General features: G+C 45.1%; 1 protein-coding gene across 1 annotated transcript in view; it reads right to left on the reverse strand.

The window, feature by feature from the left end:
* Window positions 1–26,066, reverse strand: part of SNX30 (sorting nexin family member 30) — a 110,077-nt gene that overhangs the window by 17,642 nt on the left and 66,369 nt on the right. The window contains exons 4-7 of the mRNA XM_059142953.1: window positions 21,943–22,101; window positions 18,370–18,565; window positions 16,760–16,959; window positions 2,791–2,877 (exon numbers count right to left, since the gene is read on the reverse strand). Of these exons, the coding sequence (XP_058998936.1) occupies window positions 2,791–2,877; window positions 16,760–16,959; window positions 18,370–18,565; window positions 21,943–22,101 (642 nt within the window). The remainder of the gene's footprint in view (window positions 1–2,790; window positions 2,878–16,759; window positions 16,960–18,369; window positions 18,566–21,942; window positions 22,102–26,066) is intronic.

A 26,066-nucleotide genomic window follows, 5' to 3' on the forward strand; every position in this document is an offset into this window, starting at 1 on the left:
CACTCACTGGTGCACCAGCAACTGAGAGCCCGTTTGGTTAATTACCACCATCTAACTACGGGCAAAATTAACATGGGCGTGGCTCAGCACCCCACCAGAGAGCTGGAAGACCAAGACTGCCTCCCCACAGTGTGCTGAGAGAATGTAAGCATGTTCAGACGTCCTGGTTAGTCTCCCTGGCTGGGAAGAAACCCTTCCCCCTCTTCTAAGAACTCCTGTGGTCAAGGGAGGGTGTCTTATGGGTGATGCTTTAGGAAGGTGGAAACAGCAGCAGCAAGAAGATTTCAACACCCACGGGGTCACCCAGGCCGGCAGGGAGCATACAGCAACAAGGCAGGAGCCCAGCAGCTTGGCTGGGTGGAACGTGGGAGCCAGAAACCACTGCTGCCTCGGCTCCATCTGCTCCCAGGTGGTGCAACCTTAGGCAGCCAGCACGCCACGGCACAGTCCGCATTCCACTTGGCCTATTAGTCATAACCTTCAGCTCCTGTCTTTACAAAGGAACTGTTCCGTACAGAGCAGAACACATATTAAATGACAAACCAGCCTCCGAGAAAGCTTGTATTCAGTGCTGAGCAGGGATGAATGCTGACGGAACACCTTTTATTTATTTAAATTTTTTAAAAAAGATTTTATTTATCTATTTGTCAGAGAGAGAGTCAGAGGTCACAAGTAGGCAGAGAGGCAGGCAGAGACAGAGGAGGAAGCAGGGTCCTTGCTGAGCAGAGAGCCCGATGCGGGGCTTGAACCCAGGACCCTGGGATCATGACCTGAGCCAAAAGCAGAGGCTTAACCCACTGAGCCACCCAGGTGCCTGCAACACCTTTTAAATACAAGATCTTCATCTCCCCAACTAGGTCAGCTGCAGAACTTGCTGTCTCTCCCTTCCTCCCTCACCAGGAAAAGTGACTTGTTATCTATGTCGGAAAGCGAAATTGTTAGAATGAAATTTCATAGGGTGCATCGGTGGCTTGGTGGCTTAAGCATCCGACTCTTAATCTTAAGGGCATGAGTTCAAGCCCAGCATGAAGCCTACTAAAAAAGAAAGAAAGTTCAAAATATACAAACACAGTATTTCATGTCATTCCTTTAAATGGCAAAGTGTTCCAGAATATCCCAGGAATGGCTCAGAACTAGTCGAGGGAACAGGCAGCTGGAGGACAGGGTGTGGCTGGTCCCCACGGGCCCCTCATTACACACAGGACAGAAGCAGGCCAACCTGTGGTGAGAGGAACGGATGAGAGGTGCCTGGCCTTCTGGCCATATCACGGTGGCACGCACCAGGCCAGTGACAAGAGTCCCTGTCCCTATCACCTGACTCTCCATCAGCTGTACCTTCACTGTCGTGTAGGTCACTATGGGTGACACATGAACCAGTGCAACAAACGTGGATTATAGGCCTGCTGCACACTGGGTAAAGACCCTGGGTACCCACAGAGCTAGGCAATTTACCCAGCTGCTCTGTGGCTCATTCCCCACCCACGAAATGGGGAAAGAACAATGCCTTCCCCCTGGGCCACAGATGGCTATTGTGGTGATCATGGGAGGCAATATCTATGTGTGTGAGTGTCACACACACACACACACACACACACTATATGGAGTCAAGGTGTGCCATTTTTGAGGTGTGGGTTACAAATTTCCAAAGCTGGTTCCTTGCCAGGTGCGTCTCAGCACAGCTGTACCAGCAGCCGGAACCAAGCAGAGGGAGACAAACTGTTCTGCTGCCAGTCCATTTCTCTGAACCGTGCACCCCTGCGATTAAGCTTTCTTTTTTTAAATCTTTTCAATAACATTCCCTCCCCCCACCTCTTCTCTGAAAACAAACACACCTTCCAGTTACACCTTCCAAATACAAGTTTTCCAAAGACTACCCAAAAAGGAGCACAGTAACACAGGGGCACTGTTCCGAAGTCAGAAGCTGCAACATTTACTAACTTCGAGATCTTGGGCCGTGGTTTGCTCATCTCTCAAAGTGCATGACTGTTGTACGGAATCAGTGAGATACTGTCAACAGTTTCATGCCCAACCTGAATGCTGGCTGTTATTAATCTTGTTTTTCTCTTGTTTTATCCCAGGAAGAAAAAGGCAACAAATGGCAGAGGGCAACACAAGGGATGTGTGTGTTTACCTCAGGATCCTTTGTCTGGACCCAGAGCCCTTAAATACACTCAGTCAGTGCTTCTTAGACTGTGGGAAAGGATCACTATCTGTTAGCTTTTCTCCCCCAGTATGACAAAGTCGTAGACCTACTATGTGTGACTCGTAAGCAGTTCGCTCCACATGAGCTAGTTGGACAACACTCCCGCTGCGGGTTCAACAACTATCAACCTGCTCTCAAACCGCTGACCCTCAGCTTCTACACCTTTCTTGTCATGGGTCGGTAACCGTGGATGAGTCAGCAGACCACACTTCTGAGAACAGTGATCTAAACTGTTCTTCCCCCTTTCTCCTCAACCCCATTTTACAGAGTGAGGAACTGCCCCTGCATGGCAAAGCTGAAAGTCAAAACAAAACCAGAAAAAAACCAAACAAACAAAAACCCCAAAAAACAAAAAACCAACCAACCCAACCCTGAGGAAATAGCAGAAAACCCCACGTACATGTTAGAAAGTTCCAGAAAAACGACATCAAAGAGAACAAATGGAGGACAGTCACAGCACAAACACAGCTCAGCTGGGCCTGACCACCTGAGCTGCACGGATCTAGGGACAAGATATCACTTGGCACCAGCGGGGCAGCTGCGGCTGCAGCCCCAAGGGCCCAGCCCTCCCGGGGAGCCTCCCTGACCTTGGGGCGGTCTTCCTTCCTCAGAGCCACAGCTTCCAGTTTGGCTTCGTACTCCGCTTGCACTTGATCCCTCTTCTTCAGGACACTCTGCGGGACGAGAGAGGGGAAGCGTGTCACACTGAGTTCGCAAAGGAGCCTCCCAGCCCCCAGGCAGTTGCTTCTCTGCCCCATTCCTCCCCAGGTCATGGCACACCCAGGCCCCGCCACCTGCTCCCAGGACAGTCCAGCTGCCGTGTGGCACATGACATGGACTCTGGGGGAAGCAGGGGTGGAAGACGGGTGGCACCGTCCTCCGAGCTTTCTAGCACAGTAACTCAGCCTGGTGCTGGAGGTGACGGATGCTCTGGGTGAGGACAAGTAGGGGAACAGAACCACCGCAGCCACACTGATGAGAGGACTCGGCTGTGTTGGAATGTGAGGCTTGGCAGGGGACAGTGCAGGCCGTTCTCTGGACCGTTCGTGGAAAAGTCTAAGTCAGGAGAGTTCTTGACTCTGGTTCACAGAGTTGATCCTGGTGGGCTGATTTGCTCCATGATCTGTGAGCCGCGCATCTGTCCCCCTGCTCTGGACCAGGCATCCAAAGAGCAAAGAGATACCCCGCCCCGGCACCTGAGGGGTTCCACCACGGGAAGAGGTGTAGACACAGCACAAAGGTGCATCTATGCACAAGTCCAGAATCCCCAGAACCACACAGTGAGCCTGCGAGGGGCAGTGGTACCTGAGCTCAAACAGAGCCAGCCTTGGCAGGGCTCGGGCGAGGCGAGCCAAGCTCCCAGGACACAAAATTGAAGGAGATAATCACTCTCGGACCCCTGTAAGGTTGGTACCTGAGCCTGAGCGTCTCCCTAAATCTGTGCTCCGGGTGCCTCCCTTGACCCCACCTGCTGCCGGCTCCACCACGGAGACCCCACTAGGTAGGACAGAAAAGAATGCAATCCACGGTCTAGGAAAGCATCTGTCTTATCAAGGGTTTCTTTTTTCTCCTTTTAGTAGAAGAAGCATGAATGGCAAATTGAAAGTGCTAAGAATTTTCCTTCCCGCTAACTCAGAAGTTACACAGCACTGCGAAAGCTTCTAATCTCAGGCTTTTCCCACACAGTATGGAATCAGGCAGGAAAGGAGTTTTGGCTCCTTGGCTAAGCAGGGGCCACCTTGTGTCCCTGACAATGTGCTAAAAAGGGAGAAGTGGCTGAGCAGTTGAGTGCACTTGGGGGGAACCTTCTACTGCAATGGGTTAATGCTGGGAACCTCAAGCCTTCCTCTGAGGTAAGTATTTCCTTTGAGAAGTGTTTTACCCTGTGAAGAATGTGAGGAAAAAACCTGCAATAGAGCAGCTTTTGTTTGCCACTTGTCTTTCTCCCGGATGCTTTGAAGCTCCCCCCGAACCCACTCCTCAAGCATTGAGTAGCAAAGTCTCACAGTTGTTCAACAGGACTCTCTGCTCTGATGGAAACGTCCCATCATCCGCACTTCATCCAGGAGGTGTCAGTCCCACCCGCTGATTGAACTCCTGCAGCAGGCTGGCGTGACTGAGGAACTGGACTTAAACTTTTGCTTAACTAATTTGAATTTAAACTTAAATAGCTGCCTATGGCTAGTGGCTGCCACACTGGACAGCACACAGATACATAAAGTAAAAACAAAAAAGTCAGGGGTCCCCTCTGGATTTCATAGAACCCAGAAAATTGTGTAAATCCACTAGTCTGGTACGAGCAGGAGTAAAAATCATAATCTCTACCCAAACACATGATGCTATCCAAACAGACCCAGACGTGATTCTCCAGGGCACAACGGAACAGCAAAGAGGGGCTGACGAATGAAACCCTCGTCACTGCCGTGGGCTCTCATCACGGGACACCTCCTATCTTACTGGAAAAGGCACAGACCCAGACTAGGCATGGGTTGGGTTGTCCAGGTGATGCTGTCAGTGTGGCAAGAACCTCGTAACCAAAGCTAGAAGTGCTCTCCAAGCAATGCTTTGGATCCCAATCAGTACAGTGTGGGGCTTCCTGTCCCTTGTTCTGCTCCAGGACTCTCTGCCCTGGGTGCCAAGGCCCCCAGGAGGGGAGGGATGGCTAGAGCTCCACACAGCTAGAACAGATCAGATGCATCTCTTCTCCCTATCCTACAGCAGGCGAAGGGGCCCCAGGATTCAGCTACACTCCCTCCCCTAGTTAGTGTGGCCCTCCCTGGCCCAGAGGAGAGGTTGGCTTCTGACTCCTTAGCCACTGCTACCCCCATTGTCCCCTGAAGCGGCCAGAATGCTGCCTTCTCATGCTGCTGCTGGAGGATTCGCACCACCATCCCCTACCTTGCCGGACAGCAGAAAAGACTCACAAGGAGCCTGAAGAAGTAAACGGATATTATCCCCATTTTATAGACAAGAACACTAAGGTACAGTGGAGAGGCCTGGTTGAGGCCACTCTGCTAACCTCATAGTGGTGACTGGGGCATTTCCTGCCGCATTCCAGGAAGGCGCGTAGTTCCCCAGTCCGAGTGGAAGCCCAGCCCCACTGCAGATTGGGAAACAGGTTTTGAATCGAGCTAAACCAAGACTACTGTCCTTGTTAAAAGCATCTTTGCACACAGCAGGTGATGATCTGAATGGACCAGCCTTGTAGCCCCAAACAACACAGGTTCTGTCAATAAAACAGGTCAAACCAGCCTATGGTTGACGGGGCCTGAGCTTGAGACAACAAAGAGACCCGGTCAGCAGCTACAGAGAGGTCCCTCCACCCCCGCGTGACAAGCAAAAGCTAGCCATCTCCTGAGCGGCTCCCAAAACCTTGTAGGGTCTCTGATGCTGGTGGAGAGTGTATATGTGCTGCTGCCAAAGCGAGCACAAGAATGTAAATCAAAAGGCAAAGCGTGGGGAGATACTTTCCTTGCTCCTTTGCGACCCTCTGCCACTTCCCCGTCAAGCCAGCCTCCCCCTGTCTCTGCCCTGCCTTTATGTGCCTCCGTTCAGAACCCCGGTGCCGGGGATCCAACAGAGAACAGAACACACATAACACTTGCTTTCATGGAGCTTACATTCTAGAAAGGAGGCAGATATCGCAAAGGAAAATATATTAGTGTACGGGGAATATAGCTGTGTGGGACGCTGGGTGGAAGAGGAGAAAGAAAACAGGACGAGAGGATATAAAGGGCCAAGGGTTTGGGGGGAGCGGAATTGTACCTAAAGCAGCCAGGAAGGGTCTTGATGAGAAGATGATTTTAATTAGACATGAAATATATTTTTCTCATGTGCTGTGCTTTTTTTTTTTTTTAAATGTAGAGAGGAAGAATGACCCCATTTCCTTAACAAATAAATTGCAGAGATGGGGAGGGATTTTTTAAAATACTTAAGAAACATATCAAGTGAAGTATGGATTTATATGGGTCACGATTTCAAAAAATACCTATAAAAACAGTATCTGAGACAACTGGGGACAGGGATGGTAACTGGATATTTTAGGTGCAATAATAATGTGGTTCTTCTTTGTTTTAAACAACACTTGTACTTTAGAGCTATGTACTAAATATTTTTGTATGAAGTGATCTGATGCCTGAGATTTGCTTTAAAATAACCCAGGGTGTGGGGGTTGGAAGCAGGTGGGAACAGAGCTAGAGCAGGGTGGACCCTGAGTGGGTAACTGCTGGAGCCAGCTGATGGGTGCATGGGGGGCTGTGATACCTCCACTCTACTTTTGGATGTTTCCATAATAAAAAGTTAAACAATGGAAACATAATACTGGTCATCCAAACTGTTAATAACAAGCTAATAATAACCACTGAACTACAATGACACCAGCATGTGGAAGTTAAATCACAAATACGTGTTCCGTAGTTTGGCTTTCAATCTCTGTACTGGCTTTCTTCCAAGAAAATACCACAATAGTCAGAATCAACTGGAAGCCTCAACATTCCCTCTCCAGCCCCGGAGCTCATGCTCACGTCTTCCACCAGTGAGACTATATGCTCACAAACTTACAGGATGAGGAAGAGGTAGCTGCCAAGATAGCCCCCAGTGCGAAAGGTCAGCAGCTACCAAAAAGCCATCTTGAGTCTGGAAGGTTTTTAAGAGTCAAATCTTTTTTGTAAGAGAAACAATATGATACAGGCTTGAAGAAGTAGATGAGAGGAGCAGGAACAGCTCATCCATGCGTAGAAGACTGTAGAACAGAATGGTTCCTCTTCTGATATGCCAGGGGCTTATCCCAAGGGGGATTCATGGAGAATTCTGAGTGTTCAGTAACAAAGATGCTCAGATGGGAATAAAAATCAAATACCCAACATAGCACTGTGGCTGGTTTGGGAGTGGCCCCCTACGCCAGTATCTCCCTGTAGACAGGAACATGAGTCTGACCTTGGTCTTGATGACATAATTTCTGATTAAATAATTGAACTCAGATTGTCCCTTTTGACATGAGCTTTTTCCACCTTCGTTCTATTGAAAATGGACCACCTATGAGTTAAATGTTTTAGGGCGATGTGGGTAATATTAAAACCACACATTTCCCTCTAGTTCGAAAAGATACTTATCACAGAAAATCTGGAAAATAAAGAAAAACATAAAAGAGAGGTGAAATCTCATCTTCCAGGCACAACCAGTACACCTTATGTCTTCTATTTTTTTCTCTTGAGTAGACTTCTTTGATGTTTCCCATTTCTGTGTCTCCCCTTCCCGGCAGTCTGTTATTTAGATGTTGGATACTGAGATCTGATCCTCTCATTTTCATATTTTTTTTCTCTCAACTTCTCTATCTTTTTGTCTCACTTTACAAGTGATTCCCTTATCTTTTTCTTCTCTTTTAATTTTTTTTTCATTTCTATCATGGTTTTAATTGCCATGATCTCTTAGTTCTCTAGATACCAAAAAAAGTCTTCTTTTATGGTTGTGACATCTCTTTCTGAAGATATTAATGATTTTTTTTTCAACTTAATATTCATATTAAAATCTTCTCTTAAATATTCAGAGACCTTGTCTGCCCACTCATCCAAGGAAACAGTAAAAAAACTGATTGAAAGCTCTCCATACATCGAGGGCTTGTTGACAATTCTCTACAGGGATCCTGTTGGTCCTTTCATTGAGGATCCTTTCCCCATTATCAGTATCTTCAAGTCTCTTCTCTTGGCCTGTTTAGATGCTTATAGAAAAGGCTCTTCTGACCCTTACAGAGAAGATATAAGGCTGAGAGCCGAGCAGAGAAAGATGACTGGAGTCTCCGCATTTGGTCATCTTTTACTTAGCATCCTGACTTTAGGATTTTAGCCCCCTGCCTCAACTGTGCCTAGGGTCCCTCTGTCCAGAGACCTTCTGTTTTACCCCTCCAGAGAATACGCCTCTAGTTCTGCCAGAGGACAGAAGGGACAGTGGCCTCTGTGTGAGGAGGGAAGTCAGAACTGGAAGCTCTAACTTCTTCGTAAGTAGATTCCTGACTCATCTTCCTCTTCAGCTCTCTCTCGACCCCATCCCAGAGGCACTTGGTGCTGCCAATTCTCCACATTTCTGAAGGGTCCCACAGTGTAAACCAGGTGGTCTCTGAGTTCTTTCCCCCAGAGTCAGCCTCAAAGGCAGTTTTTTGAGTCACCTACGTTGCTTATCACCTCTTGGTTTGCTTTCCAGTCCCCACTGTACTGCCACTATTTCTTCTCCTCCTGCTCTTTATCTTTGCAGGTGTAGACTTCAAACAAATGACCAAACAAACCACTCTAGTGTCATCTTGGTGTGTTTCATGAAAAAGTTTATATATCTAGTCTGCCACCACGAGAATCTCAGACTGCTAATTTTTATATATTTGTCTAACTTTTTAAAAAACATTTGAGATCATGTACATGTCTATATCCTGCTTCTTCATTTTTCCAGAAATTATGTCCTCAATCTATTAAGTACTTTTGTTTAGAAAAGAAGACCTTTTTTACCTCCCCCCGACTCAATCTTCCAGAAAATTTCTGATTCGGGGGCTCCTGGCTGGCTCTGTAGGTTAAGCATCTGCCTTCGGCTCAGGTCTTGAACTCAGGGTCCTAGGACTGAGCCCTGAGTCGGGCTCCCTGCTCTGTGGGGAGTTTGCTTTTCCCTCTCCCTCTGTTCCTCTACCCTCCACCCCATGTTCACTCTCTCTCTCAAATAAATAAATAAACAAACAAACAAACAAATAAATAAATAAATCTATCTTTAAAAAAAAGAAAGAAGAAATAAAATCTGTTTTTGTTTCCAAAGAAACTAGACGTGGCCAACCTGAAGCTTAGTCATTCGACTCCTTAGCTCCACCGTGTGGCTCACGGGGGAAAGGTGGGCAGGCTGGGAAAAAAGTGGCAAATAACTGACATCTGGAAAAAGCTATCTGGGAACACTGTTCAAAGTATCTCCGACTCAAAGAGAAACTACGTTGTTGTTTTGTTTGTTTGTTTGTTTGTCTGTTTTGAAACAAAGTCTTTAAAACCAGACTTCTGCATCCACATCTCACACCTCTAACCACAATCACCAATGACCTCCGCATTATTAAATACAACAGTCACTGTGGACCATGTTCCTTTTAAAAACATTTCTCTTGGCTTCCTCTACTTTCTTCCTCCTGCTACACTACCAGTCCTTCTGAGTTTCCTCTTCCGCTTGTTCCTCCTCCTAGTTAGGTCGTAGGCCACTCGATATGGTCATGCCCCCGAGCCAGGCTGGTTACCCGGATCTCCTCTCACTAGACGGTCCACTCCCCTCCCACGGAGTTAAACGCCATCTATATGCAAACAACTCCCAAATTTCTGTTCCCGCTCGGAACTAAACTCATAACCAGCTGCCATGGCAGCTCTACTTTAATGACCAGCAGGCATTTTTGAACTCAGTACGGCCAGAAAAACTGAATCCCAACTGCCCAATCTGCTCTTCCCCGAACTTCCCCATCCTAATGAAAGCACTGTCCAGCCAGTCACTGAAGCCAGAAACCCAGGAGCCATCACCAATCCCTCCTTTTCTGACTTCCCATTAATATGGCAGCAAGTCTGACTGGCCCTTCATCCAAAATCTACCCTAATCCACCACTGCAGCCCAAGCTCTACCACACAGTTATCTGCCACGTGGCTCCCTGTCACGGTCTCCCTAAAGTCTCCCTGCCTCCACTCTCGAGCCCTGCGACCCGTTCTCCACCTGGCTGTGGCACCAGCTGTCTTCTTAAAGTGAAAACCGTATCTTGTCATTCCCCTACATAAACCTGAATGTCTTCCCTTTTGTGTTCCGAAGACTAAAACCCAGACTCATACCAACCATGGCCTTTAAGACGCTACTACTATGCTGTGTCCATGCCCTGACCTATCTCTCTGAGCTCGCCTCTTCCGGTTTGCTCCCTTGCTTGCTGAACTCCACTCACACAGGCACTTTTCTTTACTTTTTATTTTATTAACATATAATGTATTATTAGCCCCATAGGTACAGGTCTGTGAATCCAAAGGCACCTTTCTTGATCTGCAAAGACACCAAGCTAATTTCTGCTTTAGAACCTTGGCACTGGCGCTTCCCTATGCCTTGCTCTGATCCTTGCACAGATAACGCCTATGTTTTTCAAGTCTCCAAGCCACCTCCTCTGTGTGGCTTCTCCTTACCACCCTCTTTTGACTCAACCCAGCCTTGTCATTCAGCAAAACCTCTGAGATAAGCATGCTCCTAGACTCATAAGTAAACCCATCTCTTGAAAAATTACAAGATATGGGACATCCAGTAGTTATATTTCTGTTAATGTTTCAAATTGGCCACATGTCAAATTCAACTAAATATTTGCTAACCACCTTCTATGAATAAAGCAGTGTGGGAAATAAGGTGGTCCTACTCTAACCTTCTTACAGCTTCTCCTACTGGTGTCCTGGTCATAATGATGTCAGTACCCAAAAGGCATTCCCTGAAATCTGTAAGGATTCTAAGATGTTCTCTCCCAGCCCATCACTATCTTAATTATTTCTTCCCCACACATAGTCTGTAGAAAGTGAAATCCCATATAAGGGCTCACATGTACATGTCTTCAGGGTGTTTAACTTGAGTTCTGGGCCCGAGGGTAACTTTGGTACCTCTCTCTGTCACACACTGTTCACCCTCTCTCCCTGGCATCTTTGAAATACACGACCTCGGTCATCTTTCTAGTACAAGCTGTCCTCATTTGTTCACCAAACACGGTCCATGTGTCCCACATGGCCCGATAACACCCTGCTTTTTCTGTGCTTTCTTTCTGCCTCCAAAGCGAACAGAGTGTACCCGGCCACAAGTGCATTTAAAGGGAGACAATCTGAGACTCCGCCTCGAAAAACAGGCACTGATCCGGTTTGCTCTTTAGCCAAGAGTAAAGACACAGGTACAAGGTGCCACTCATTCGAACTAGGGCCAACAGAGAAAAGATTTATTGATGGGGCTCTATTTCTTCATCTATGCAATGAACAAGACAGACATGATGATCTAGATCTAGGAGATGAAGTCACTGGTGAGACCTTTTCAAACTCAGAGATGGCTTCGATGATCTCCAGCAATTTCTCCATACAGGGCTCCGCTGACCCACAACTACTTCAAATTCCTAAGGCGCAGGCCTCTCGTTTCAAACAATGAGGATGAATACTCACTTTGGTCCACTCAAGGCCATCATAATGGAGTAGACTGATAAAACGTCACCACATCAAACCCTCCTTGCTCAGTTAGGAAGACCATGCCATAGTTGATACTGAACATGTCACAGGCAGGCCTTCAGCAAGCTTTCTACCTTATATTTCGTTTTCATACTGAAGAGCAAAGTCAATCCCACCTATCCCCCCAAATAGAAAGGTATTTTGGAAATGGAACTGTACGACTCTCTCAGAGGAATACAATTCAGCTAAGAATTCTTTACAGAGCAGCAATATCACAAGACAAAGGCAGGGGAACCACTTAAGACCCCTGTGTGGCCAGTGTCTTTAGACCTGGCCACATAGACCTCAACCATCATTAGGGATTTGAAATAGCTGAACGTCAGTCTAGACTTGCATGGAGAAAATACTTGAGATCATGAACCCAGGCGGTCCTGGCTTTGTCATCAAGTCACTCCTGTCTTACCCAGACCACTCTGCAAAGACACTTTCCCTTTGGAAAGAATAGGAGTGGGCAGACCTTGTTCCTTTCTAATCATGCTCAGCCCTGCACACCAATGGGGCAGAGCTAGGGTTTCAGAGATCGCCAGTCAACACTTCCTCCTTCCTATGCCCTTCCCAGAAGATACTGTATACACTCCCATTCTCCCAGCCTGATTAACCTGATTAATGTTTATTCAGGCTTAGGGAACAAGAAACTCAATACATACGCCTCACAAAGGGGTAAAGAAAGAGAATAAACAAACAAGCGTTTCTCTGATGTAGAACTTCAGTTACGCACATACACTTACGCCTCACTATAGAATAATATTTTAGTAAAGATGCCAGTTAGCTAAATGACAATTAGCTAAATGACAATTTCAAATCCTGCTTCAAGTACAAATATGTATTAAGTACTAACATACCTGCCACATGTAAGAACAAAGTAATTGTATTGTAATATCCCAGGACTGTGTATGCATCAGATTTTCAGTCTGGCAAGGTTAAGAGAGCATTTTGAATGAAGTCTGTGTCTATACAAGAGATCAATTCAAAGACACCCCAGGAATTGTAAAATTTTATTTTTGTTCACAAAAATAGATACTATTAAAACTTTATAAGTAAACCAAAATATTCTGGCACATTTTAAGCAAGTTAGGATGCCTTTTTTGGAGATGCAATGGACAGACAACATTATATTGGCTTCAGGTATACAAAATAAAGATTCATATATATCTTGTGAAATGATCACCATAAGACTAGTTAACATCATCACCACACATGGCTATAAATTTTTCTTTGATAAGAACTTTAAGATCTACTCTCCCAGCAACTTTAGAATATATAATGCAGTATTAACTATAGTCACCATGCTGTGCACGGCATCCCATGACTTACTTATTACTGATAGCCGGAAGTTCATACCTTTTGACTCCCCTCGCCTTCCACCCACCCCTAACCCCAGAATGCCTTTCTACACTTGTTTCAGCCACAGAATTAAATATGCCACGTGTGGGTCTCATTAAAAAGCAAAACAAAACAAATAAACCCAATGCAATAGAGGAAAATGAGTAGGAAATTTGTGACAATCAGGAGTTGTGGTTTTCAGCTTCAGTTCGAATAATTACCAATAAAACTGCCTTAGGCTAATGATGTCACCTGTGAGTTTTATCCTTATCATCACCATAACTACCATCATTTCTACCTTACAGATAAGGAAATTCATACCATTGCCCAGACCATTGTGAGATCCAGACCCAAGCCTGTCTTTGAAAGTATTTTATTTTCAGCTCTATAGAGTACACATGAGACAATGGTTCATTCTAGCAGGAAAATTTTCCATTGTCCACAACTTAACATGTATCAAGAGCCGTAAAAGGTTCATACCCGGTGAAACAAAATGGAACACAGGTAATGGGTATATGGGAATTGGTCATATTATTCTCTCTGCTTCTATTGTATGTTTGAAATTTTCCATAAGGTTTTTTTTTTTTTTTTTAAAAACTAATGAACTTACAGGAATTCAGTAAAGTGTCAGGATATAAAATCAATGCACAGAAATCAGTTGCATTTCTCTACACCAACAGCAAGACAGAAGAAAGAGATATCAAGGAGTCAATCCCATTTACAATTGCATCCAAAACCATAAGATACCTAGGAATAAACCTAACCAAAGAGACACAGAATCTATACTCAGAAAACTATAAAGTACTCATGAAAGAAATTGAGGAAGACACAAAGAAATGGAAAAATGTTCCATGCTCCTGGATTGGAAGAATAAATATTGTGAAAATGTCTATGCTACCTAAAGCAATCTACACATTTAATGCAATTCCTATCAAAGTACCATCCATCTTTTTCGAAGAAATGGAACAAATAATGCTAAAATTTATATGGAACCAGAAAAGACCTCGAATAGCCAAAGGGATATTGAAAAAGAAAGCCAACGTTGGTGGCATCACAATTCCGGACTTCAAGCTCTATTACAAAGCTGTCATCATCAAGACAGCATGGTACTGGCACAAAAACAGACACATAGATCAATGGAACAGAATAGAGAGCCCAGAAATAGACCCTCAAATCTATGGTCAACTAATCTTCGACAAAGCAGGAAAGAATGTCCAATGGAAAAAAGACAGCCTCTTCAATAAATGGTGCTGGGAAAATTGGAGAGCCACATGCAGAAAAATGAAATTGGACCATTTCCTTACACCACACACAAAAATAGACTCAAAATGGATGAAGGACCTCAATGTACGAAAGGAATCCATCAAAATCCTTGAGGAGAACACGGGCAGCAACCTCTTCGACCTCTGCCGCAGCAACATCTTCCTAGGAACAACGCAAAAGGCAAGGGAAGCAAGGGGAAAAATGAACTACTGGGATTTCATCAAGATCAAAAGCTTTTGCACAGCAAAGGAAACAGTTAACAAAATCAAAAGACAACTGACAGAATGGGAGAAGATATTTGCAAACGACATATCAGATAAAGGACTAGTGTCCAGAATCTATAAAGAACTTAGCAAACTCAACACCCAAAGAACAAATAATCCAATCAAGAAATGGGCAGAGGACATGAACAGACATTTCTGCAAAGAAGACATCCAGATGGCCAACAGACACATGAAAAAGTGCTCCATATCACTCGGCATCAGGGAACTACAAATCAAAACCACAATGAGATATCACCTCACACCAGTCAGAATGGCTAAAATCAACAAGTCAGGAAATGACAGATGCTGGCGAGGATGCGGAGAAAGGGGAACCCTCCTACACTGTTGGTGGGAATGCAAGCTGGTGCAGCCACTCTGGAAAACAGCATGGAGGTTCGTCAAAATGTTGAAAATAGAACTGCCCTATGACCCAGCAATTGCACTATTGGGTATTTACCCTAAAGATACAAATGTAGTGATCCAAAGGGGCACATGCACCCGAATGTTTATAGCAGCAATGTCCACAATAGCCAAACTATGGAAAGAACCTAGATGTCCATCAACAGATGAATGGATCAAGAAGATGTGGTATATATACACAATGGAATACTATGCAGCCATCAAAAGAAATGAAATCTTGCCATTTGCAACAACATGGATGGAACTAGAGCGTATCATGCTTAGCGAAATAAGTCAAGTGGAGAAAGACAACTATCATATGATCTCCCTGATATGAGGAAGTGGTGATGCAACATGGAGGCTTAAGTGGGTAGAAGAAGAATAAATGAAACAAGATGGGATTGGGAGGGAGACAAACCATAAGTGACTCTTAATCTCACAAAACAAACTGAGGGTTGCCGAGGGGAGGGGGTTTGGGAGAAGGGGGTGGGATTATGGACATTGGGGAGGGTATGTGATTTGGTGAGTGCTGTGAAGTGTGTAAACCTGGTGATTCACAGACCTGTACCCCTGGGGATAAAAAAATAAAAACAAAACAAAACAAAACAAAACAAAAAAAACTAATGAACTAATGAACTAGTTGATTCATTACTTTTTACTCCTTAAGGTGTAGAGTATTTTCATATTGCCATGATTTTTCTGGTTTTCCATTTTTATAACCCAAAGTTCTCTGATGAGTTTCTCTCAAGAAATTCTTGTCAATCCTTACCCCGATCCTTCTAAAAGGAGTGCCTTAGATCTGCTCCCAAAATAGAACAATAAATCAGAGGTCTCCTTTGGGAAACAGGAAGAGGGGCTACTTGGGATGTTCAACACAGTGCAACATAATCTTTTCTGTTGGTCAGGAAGCCTGACACTTTTCTCTCACGGGTGTCACACTGTAAGAGTCCCTGAAGCTGTCCTCTCAAACAGGTCTAAGGGCAGGCTTGGGTAGTTTCTAGTGCAGGCATTAAAGCATCTGATACCATCCTTACTCTGCATTTAGAATGTGGGGTTGGAAATCATTTGTCCTCACAGTGCCTATCTTTTCTTGTCCATTGCTGCTAGATCAAAGCCATCCTGATTCTTATTCCACTGTACATCTCCTCCATCTCCCTCTTTCTTTAAAAGCTTTTAAAATCGTATAACTTTCATTCTAAAATTATACAGTGATACGCGGTGGATTGGCTCTCTTCATTACTTTTGCCGGGCAATCAACATGTCTTTTCATTTTATTTTTTAAAGGATTTTATTTATTTATTTGAAAGAAAGAGAATGAGAAACAGAGAAAGAGCATGAGAAGGGGGAGGGTCAGAAGGAGAAGCAGACTCCCTGCTGAGCAGGGAGCCCAATGCAGGACTTGATCCTGGGACTCCAGGATTGTGACCTGAGCCGAAGGCAGTCACTTAACCAAATGAGCCACCCAGAAGCCCAGCATGTCTTTTTAACTGAAAACCCACATCCTTCAGCTCTGGAAGATTTTTTTGTATTATCTCTTTCATAAGTTCTTCCGTCAGTCTTTTTTCTTCTCTCAGGAACTGTTGTCAGACAGATGCTGAGCCTTCAAGAGTAATCCTCCATATCTCTTACCAGTCTTTCACATTTTCAGTATGTTTGCATTTTTGTTCTACTTTCCAACTATTTGGTTTCCTTTTTTCACTTTCCAAGATTTCCTCAACCTCATCTTCCAACTTTTCTGTTCAATTTCATCTCAGCCAATCAGATTTTAACTTCCAAGAGCTCTAATTATCCAAATGTTCTTTTTTCACAGTATCCTGGTCTTGTTTAGTAGATGTTTTACCTCCATGTATTCTTAGCGAACATTAAGAGTTTCCTCCACACTATTTTTCTTCAATTATTTCTCATACTTGGTTCACCGTGTGCTCTATTTATATGCCTATGAGGTGAGTCCACATGTATGATCCTTCCCACCCTGGAAGAAGGAAACCTGTACCACGTGCCAATAGGCAACAATAAATTTTTTTCTGGAAGTGACTAAAACAAGGAACGTACCTAAGTGCACAAGAAGTGAGCCAGCTTACCTTCATAGAGTCAGAGTATAAAATATATTCCCTGAGCACAGGTAGGAAGTCTTCTGTCATGTCGTCTGTCAGCTCCTCCAAGGCTGTGGAGCAGTTGCCGATGCAAGCTGACACCCCCTCCAGGGGCTCAGCCAGCTCCCCCTCTAATGCACTCCACGTGGAGTACACAGGCCCATATTCTCGCAGCTCTACAAGGTACTCTATAAAAGGAGAAGAGAAACTAATTAAGACTTGGTGGGTAATTAAGACAATCCCTGGTATTACTGACTCAGTAAGAACTGTAGCCAAGAGCTCTCTAGAGCAAGATATTATTTCCTTGATCAGTCACTCACCAAAGCATGCTCTCTTTTAAACACAACATTGTTTATAATTTTTTTTTTAATCTCTATAAACCCAGCATTTTCTGGTTTCTGATGTTATGAAACATCACCTGACTTCACCCCATAATGGGAATGCCATGCTTTTGGATAATGGGGACCACAGTGCCTTCTGGGGGAAGTGGGAGGAGCTATATTCACTGCATATCTTCAAAAATACCCACTCACCTACTCATACTGCACAGGAAACCAGGGCAAATGTTGATTTATTTCCCCTCCAAAAAAAATCTAGCCCACATTTGTCACCAGGATTTCTTTTTCTTTTTTTTTTTTTAAGATTTTATTTATTTGTCAAGAAAGAGAGACAGGGAGAGAGCACACAGGGGGAGTGGCAGGCAGAGGCAGAAGCAGGCTCCCCGCAGAGCAAGAAGCCCGATATGAGACCCAATCCCAAGACTCTGGGATCATGATAAGAGCTGAAAATAGATGCTTAGCCAACTGAGTCACCCAGGCGTCGCATCACCAGGATTCTTGCCATTACAAAAAATACGCTGTTGCCATTTTTTAGTAACTAACCAATGGATGGCAACAACGGGAGAATCCCTTTGGGTGTGTTTCACATCTTGTGCCAGCAGGATCATTGACATTGTTCCAGTTTCTCTGGCCTACATGTGTGTAAGAAGACGAAAGGCCCTAATGTTCTGGGATACAGAAAAGCAGGTGACCACAAGAGGGGTGGGGAGGGAGTGGTGGCAACAATCCAGAAGGTTCTAGAAAGGTCTCATAACTCCCCAGGTCAGGAAGAGTGGGTCTGAAATGAAGCAGGGGTGGGGCAGGTGAGTCAACTGCAAGTTGAAGTCTCAAAAGAACCACCACTTTGGCAGACATGGGTCTCTACACTTTTAAACCATCTTTCTGCCAGAAAAGGTACCAAAGTTTGTTTTTTAAATTATTATTCCTATGAATGATGGGAAGTTGACTCAATGTATTCACTTTGAAAGCTAAAGTTGAGAGAGAGAGAAGGGAAATGCTTCAGGGCTGAGAAGCAGCTGTATGCTGCAAACACAAGGAAAGCAAACACAAGGCTGGCAAGCAGGGCGAAGGAGGGAGCATAAAATTATCCTCTGGTCACGATGAACCCCTCCCCCCCTTGTGCTCGTGTATTAGTTTTGTAAGCGTGGCCTCATTCTGTCAGGCCAGTGTTTCTGCGGTTGGATTCTGCTGAGCCAAGGGGAATGCCATTTCTGCACACATGCTCCCTGGGCGTGATCAGTGTCTGCACAAAGGGCTCACCTATTTCTTCTTTGATGATCCTCTGAGCTATCCGGTCGATGGTTCCCAGTTTGAGCGCAAATGTATCTAAGTAGTCGCCAATAGCTGCGAACTCAAGAGGTCGACTCCTCAGCTTGTAGCCTCCGGTGACATGCTTGACAGACTCGCCCACTCTGGTCAGCAGGGCCATTCCCTGCTTCTTGTATGCGTTCAGGTCCTAAGGAGAACACATGAACAGACAGTCTCAAGGGGCTCCATCACTCCCACAGCCGGGACTCGGTCAAACCAACTGCTTTGGGTGGTTTCTTCTTGGAAGTGGTAGATTCCAAAAACAGAAGCTGAGTCAGAGGACTAACCACGTACACCACCATCCTCTCCCCTCACTGTCAGAAACACCAAAAGCACAACTCTGAACCCTTTCTCCAGAGCCGGACTCCTACCTTTCTAATCTGGCTCACTCACCTGAGTGCATTCTCCTGCAAACTCAACACTAAATCTAAAATGATGCTTTAAAGCCTCTGACTGGGAGAGAAAAAAAGAAGAAGAAGAAGAAGAAGTCCCTTACTCTCATACAAAATATCCTAAGTTATCTTTAGGAGGAAAATTCTAGAGCTGAAGTTCATTCCATTCATTTATTTATATCCCAAGCAAAACCATACAAAGGAAGGAGGGAGAAGAGGGCAGGAAGCAGGAAACAGTGACAGAAAACGCAAGGCAAGAAAGCCCAAGGCAGGGAGAGGTGCTGGAAACAACACAGCACTTTATCCTGAACATCTTGGTCAGGGCACGCTCGGGAAATCTGCTGAGCTACACGATCCATTGTACCTAAATTTAAAATGTGTATCAGTCTGCCAGGTCAAATGAATGTCCTCCTGTCCTCCAACTCCAGGAGGAAGCTACGGCACCTTCATGTTGTTCGACATCACCTCCTTAATGGGGCCTTCAAAAGTGGTTCTACAGAAGATCGGGCGTCTGCTCCTTATATCCACCCTCAACACACACAGAACAGGAATTCCTGGTCCGAGCAGAGCAAGAGAACAAGGCACACGGCCATTGCTTTCTGGTCACCTTGTCTGGTTTAGGGATGGAGTTGAGAAGAGGGAATCACGCTTAACCCAGATGACTAGCAGCCCCCTCCCATCTGACGGCCATAATCACAGGCTCTGGTCTCCACAAGTGTCTGAAGCATAGACCACTCCTGATTTCACTTCCTCCTTCCTTAGGCAGCCGAGGCCTTCACTTTGACTTTTGATTCCACTCTTTCCTAGCTACACCTCGCTGACAAGCAAGGCCCCTGCCCATCAACCATTCCTTCTCCTGCCTGTATCTTCAACGTCTAATCCTTCAGTGGTGATACATACCCAGGGTTCACCCAGCTTCACAACAGCAGCAATTTCCTCTGGCTCCCCTCCTCCATTTCTCTTCTTCCTTTCAAAGTCAGGCTACCTGGCCTGAGAGAATGTTCTAAAGATTCCATCTCCCCTTCTAGCTTCATGTACCCTGGACAAGCAAACGTCCCTGTAGACACCTGGCTTTCACAAGACGGTAACGGAAGCCTTGCCATTACTGGCATTGCTTCCACAGTGTTGTCTGGAGCACGGCTAGATCCAAACGGGCTCACTGGACCACAGAGGCTCTACTCCAAGTGGAGGCTGACAAGAGAACCTCCCCGTTAACCAAGTCGATACTCTGAATGGAGTTACTTGGTATCCCTCTCTCACTGCTACACACTTTCTGCCAAAGATGAAAACACTGATCTGAACGCAGGCAGTACTGAGCATCCCCCCACCTCTCCCAGCATTACTGGCTTCTTCCAAAGACACTCCTGGTTTGTGATAACATCAGGTTATCGCGAGAAGGAAGAATGCTTCTGCCTTCACTGTGACAGAATATGTCAAGGCCTAAGAACAGGACCATGTTACTCAAGGGGTGTTAGAAGATGGGGAGCCCGGGGAGGGGGAGATGGGGAGCTCCGGTGGTATCACAGAGCACAGGAGAGCACCACGTTTCAGTTTCACAAGATGAGAAAGTTCTGGAGATTAGTTGTGAATATACTGAATATTAGTTGTGAATATCTTAAAATGGTTAGAATGGTAAATTTTTTACGTATTTTACCACAATCTAAAGGAAAAAAGAAAAAGGTGGGGTTATTTAGTACATTCAGTTGAGCAAATAATACTGAACTAGGCTAGGATTTGTTCTGTGTTAGAGCGAACACCCCAGCACTCACTCACAGGAAGTTGGACTGTGGTTAAGACACTGAGGGACACTTTTTTTTTTAATCATTTATATGGCCTACAGATAAATACCACACCACACACACACACACACACACACACACACACACTTTTCCTCTCTACCCACCACATAGATTCCTAATGACCTGGGGCCTACCAGGTCTACAGCCTGAACCATGCATGAGGCTCGCTGGAAAATCGGACGGATTTTACTCTGCGTTAAGAACTGTATCTGAGGATCTGCTCACCAGGAAATACTTATTTTGAAACAGAACACGAGTTTGATGTTGTTGGGGGGCGGGAATGGGCCTCTAGGAAAAAAGAGATGAATGGGAAGGTCATTGGTGGGGCTTAAAAAAAATGTCAATGGTGGTTTAAAAAAAAATACTAAAGGACTTCGCCATGTGGTTTCCATTGTCTGAAGAACGATACCCTCCCTAAAATCTTTAACATCAGCTGATAGTATCTGCAAATATTTCTCAATTTTGCCATTCTGAAAAAAGAAAACTGGGAGGTCCTCGAGCCTCAACACCCTTGCCAACACGGAACAGAGCACCCATGGCCCAAGGATAGGAATGTGATTCACGAAGGTAAACAGACGTGGCTACAAGGAGCTGGCATGAGAGTCTGGGCTTAAGATCCCATTTCTGCAGACAGTTAGGGCAGAGCACCTCTGACTTCCTGCCTGTTCTGCCAAACCTGGAGTGCACAGAGAAGCCAGGGAATGACCAACGTGGGTGTGAACACACAGAACCTGGCAACTGTGTGGGACCCAAACGTTTCTCTGCAAATGCTTGGAAAATGCCCACCCAATAGGAACGTGGCCGTGGGCAAGTAGCTGAGCTCGTCGTCGTGGGGCTGTCTAATACAGAGGGGAAGTGTGGCTTCCAAAGCCATACAGACCCAACCTCAAAGCCTAGTGATGCCCCTTGAACATGTACTGACTCCTTGAACTTCAGTTTCCTCATCTGTAAAATGAGGTTACGAGTCAGCTCTCACAGGGTTCCTGGAAGAACATCCTTACCAAACCACTCACTAGATGTTCTTTCGCTCTGTTCCTTCGGCCCACTGTTGGTCAGAGTGGTCTCAATGCGTCAAGAGTTTAAGGAAACACTTACCCCTCCTTCTGGTGAGTGGGAATACTCTGTCTTCCCCTGCTGCTACAAAGGGGTGTTTCTCCTGAATGCTACACATGGAAACCATGCTGATGCAAATGAACACCAAAACACAGAGCAATTCAATGACACCCATTGTAGTGGGCCATTCATGAAGGTGGTCTGTGAGAGATCAAAGTAGCTTCCGAGAAAGCCCAAAGAATCCTAATTTGGGGGAAGAATATGAACAATTCTGTTCTTACCTTAGCAGTAAGGAAAACATTGAAGTGTTCATTGAAAGAAAGCACAGGATGGTCTGTAATTCTTTTTAGGAATTTATCCAAAGCTTTTCTTCTGGTCTCCACAAACTCTTCTGAAAAACGATCTACAACACCTTTCACCACAAACTTCTCAGGAAGCGGCTACAAAGATAAGAAGAAAAACATTGAGTACTTGATACGACAGTGGAAAGAAAAGCCACAGGCTAGCAAACAATTCTGTCCAAGAACAGACTCCCTATTCGGTTGGAATTTTACTTAGTCATCAGTATAAACCATCCTGAAACATATAGGTGGAGTAAATCACAGCTACCCTTCTCAGCTTTATAATAACCCAAGAAGTAAAATGCTAGGGACCAGCCCCTGGTCAGAAAACAGTCAGTCAATGTGTATCCAGTAAATCCAATATTGCTCCCTTTGGCAGCACATATACTAAAGTTGGAACAAAACAGGGATTAGCATGACTCCCGCACAAGGACGAGTGTAAATCCTAAGGTCCAGCTATCTGTACATTGCTTAAGGCACACGTGATATAATGAGAAAGTCAGGGCCAGAAAGACAGTCTAAGGAAAGAAGGCAGACAACATTAACCACACAAAAATGCATTTAAATAGATTCACATTCCAACCCCAGCTCAAGGGGTGAAAGAACTTGGTGTATGGAGGAAGAAGTATATTGGGCAAACCTACGTATCTAAAAAATACCTTTTCCAAGCCAACCTTTTGTCTAGGTTTACACTCAAAAGTTCTTAAGAATGTAATTTCCTTTGCTCCCCTTACTCAAACAAATGTCTCCGGAATGTTGGCTTCAAGGCAAAACTGCAGGCAATTTAAAACTACCTGGTTACTAAGGGATCTTTGAGCTTTGACCTATTTCCATAGTAGCTTCATTAAATGCTTGATTAAAAGCCCTTCCTCATTACTACCACCAGAGACAGAGAGAGAGATTATCTACTAGTGTGTAATTTGAACATGTTTGGTGATGAAGTATTAAAAGAACATTTACATTAAAAATTGGGCAAACAATTGGTATATATTTTTCCAAAGATCTACAAATGGCCAACGAGCACCTGAAAAAATGTTCAACGTCATGAGTCATTAGGGAACTACAAACACAAACCACAGTGAGATACCAGTCCACACCCATGAGGGTGGTCAGAATAAGGGGGGAAGAAAGAAACAAAAGCAAAACAAAGAACAGAACAAGTATAAGTGAGGATGAAACAAGGTTTAAGGCCACAACCTCCTTCTGCCCCATATTCTGGTAAGAAAGAGGTCTGTTTCTTTAATTTTTTTTAAGATTTTTATTCATTTATTTGAGAAAGAGAGAAAGAGAGAGAGAGCAGGGGCAGAGGGAGAGGGAGAAGCAGGCTCCCTGCTGATCTGGCAGCCCAACGTGGGGCTCTATCCCAGGACCCTGGGATCATGACTGGAGCCAAATGTAGACGTGTAACTGAATGAGCCACCCAGGGGGCCCTGGTTCATTTCCTTTAAATTATAAACCTTCAAGCGCACACACATGCACACAAAAACAGACGCAGGGACGTCACCAACCCGAAGAAGTGGAATCCTAAGGTATGTGGAGTGGAGAAATCAAGAAGCGATCCCAACCTAGAACCCGTTCAAAGATTTGGAGACTGGCTCTATCAACAGCCCTGGAATGAAGCACTTGGAAGAGCTCTGGAAAGTCAGGACATTTTCCATCTCCAGAAGAGAGACCGTGGGTTCACTCTTTCTCCTTCTGACAAGCTGTCTTCGGTCAAGTTCTACAATCTCCTGGTACCTCAGTTTCTTCTTCGTTTGCAAAAAATAGGTAACAACAGTGCCAGCTTGTCAGGGTTGTCACGAGTATTAATTTAGCTACAAGACTGAACATGCTTCACATAATTCCTGCCCCAGAGAAGCACCAACAAAAGTTCGGAGAGGGGTCTTTGCTGTTGGAGGGGCAGCAGCTTCGGGAACTACTAATCTTTGGGGATGGCCACGTCCAGTTCCATCTTGAGATGGTGGCAGGGCACAGAGAAGAAGCTACACTGACAGGTTTGTTGTTGTTGTTGTTTTTTAACCAGATCGGAGTTCCAGAGGGCATGGTGGAAAGGTATGGAAATGAAGAAAGAGAGGGGAGCAGAGTCAGGCATAAGATTACAGAGCCCCATGGAGACAACACGTCCAACTTAAAATGCCTGGCAGAGCTTACGTCTGGGGAGAATATTAGAAACGGGTCCTGGGTCAGATGCACAGGGCCATCCAGACCAGTGTTCTGGCCCAGTCAAAAGCACCAGGGAATCTGTCTTAATAGGGTATGGTTGTTCTTTAGGATGACTTCTTTGTTCTCAACAGTTCTCCCATTCCCTTAGGAATTCTTCTTAAACCCTCACTTAACCCCAACCTTTCACGCAAAGCACAGCACCATTTCTCTGACAGAGGAACCAGGTGTAAGGGCATCACATACACATTTCCTGACCATTTTGCTTCCTCCACAGAAACCCATCTCCTCTCCATTTCGCAGGTCCCTGTGAACAACAATCCCCATCCCCAACACACCACAAGGCTAACTCTTCTGTGTCTTTGCCCCATTAATTCACTCGCAAGCACGTGCTCTCATCAATTAATCATACCTTCTTTTCCCTGTATTTTCAACATTTCCTCCTCACCCGGCTCTGTTCCTGAGTCTACAAATACGTAGCTGGTTCTCTTTCTACCCCAAAATAATAAACTCAAATATCCCTTGACCTTACATCCTCTTCTCCACTCTTCTTTGGGGCTCACTCAACCTTCCTGAAAGAATCATTTGTCTTAACTTCTACTCCTTCCATCCATGTCTCAACCCCCAACCTGCCTCCGCCCCGGAACAAAGCTGTCTTTGGTTCTGCCTTCGGATGCTGCATTTCTCTGCCTTGTCCCTACCCACTGCAGACCACTCTTTTAAAGACGGCCGATGGCTTTCTAATGACCAAATCCATTGGATGTTTTCCTGCTCTTCACTTCATGAGTCCTGGGGAGCACGCTCTGGTTTGCTTATGCTGAACAGGTCTTGGGAGGAAAGCATAATGAGCAAATAAGTGGCGAGGTGCGCCTCATTTAACAGAACAGATAATCTCCTGAAATAGTTATTCGTTCTTCAGGCTTAGTACATTGAACTTGAAGTTTAATGAATCAGAGAAGCTGGCTATTTAAAGGAACCCTGGGGTGAATCCTTCTACAAACAGAATTTCTTTCTAAGCATTATTATGCCCAAATGTACATGGCTTCGGAAATTTGTTTCTTCCTATTTCGAGCCTTAAAGGGGACACGCCTCCTCTCAGTGTCACCTTTATAATTACCTTCTGGTTTCTTAATGCATAGGAATCTGGGTTGCTGATGAAATCAGGGCCTCTCTGGACTGTGACTGAGCTGTTGCAAGTGAAGGGCTCAGCACAGCTCCAAGCACATGGCAGACGCCGCACGCGTGCCAGCTGTTTTTATGACCCTGTAAACACCGAGAACGGAAGGCAGAAAGGGAGTGGACCAAAGGGTAGAATTTCCATACATCTTTGAGGCCAAAATGTTTTTTTAAAAACCCTCTGGGATCCATACCTTTTCACACCCACTAGGATGGCTATAAAAGAGGAAAAAAAAAAAGTACGTGGAGAAATTGGAAACATCTTCCATGGTTGGTGAGAATGTAAAATGGTGTGGTCTCTGTGGAAAACAGCTTGGTAGCTCCTTAAAAAATTAAGTGTACGGGGCACCTGGGTGGCTCAGTGGGTTGAGCCTCTGCCTTCGGCCCAGGTCATGATCTCAGGGTCCTGGGATTGAGCCCCATGTCGGGCTCTCTGCTCAGCAGGGAGCCTGCTTCCCTCTCTCTCTCTCTGCCTGCCTCTCCGCCTACTTGTGATCTCTCTATCTCTCAAATAAATAAATTAATTAAATTAAATAAAAATTAGGTGTAAGATTAGCATAGGATCCAGAATTCCATTCCTTGGCATGCAGCCCAAATAACTGAAAGCAAGTGTTCAAACGCAGACTCGTACAATTAACAAGACTTGTACAACAAGACTCGTACAATCAAGTGCAAATAGCATGATTTATAATAGTTGGGTGGGGGAAATGGGGAATGAGCAGTGACTG

This window comes from Mustela lutreola, chromosome 12 (assembly GCF_030435805.1).
Source record: "Mustela lutreola isolate mMusLut2 chromosome 12, mMusLut2.pri, whole genome shotgun sequence".
NCBI lineage: Eukaryota > Metazoa > Chordata > Mammalia > Carnivora > Mustelidae > Mustela > Mustela lutreola.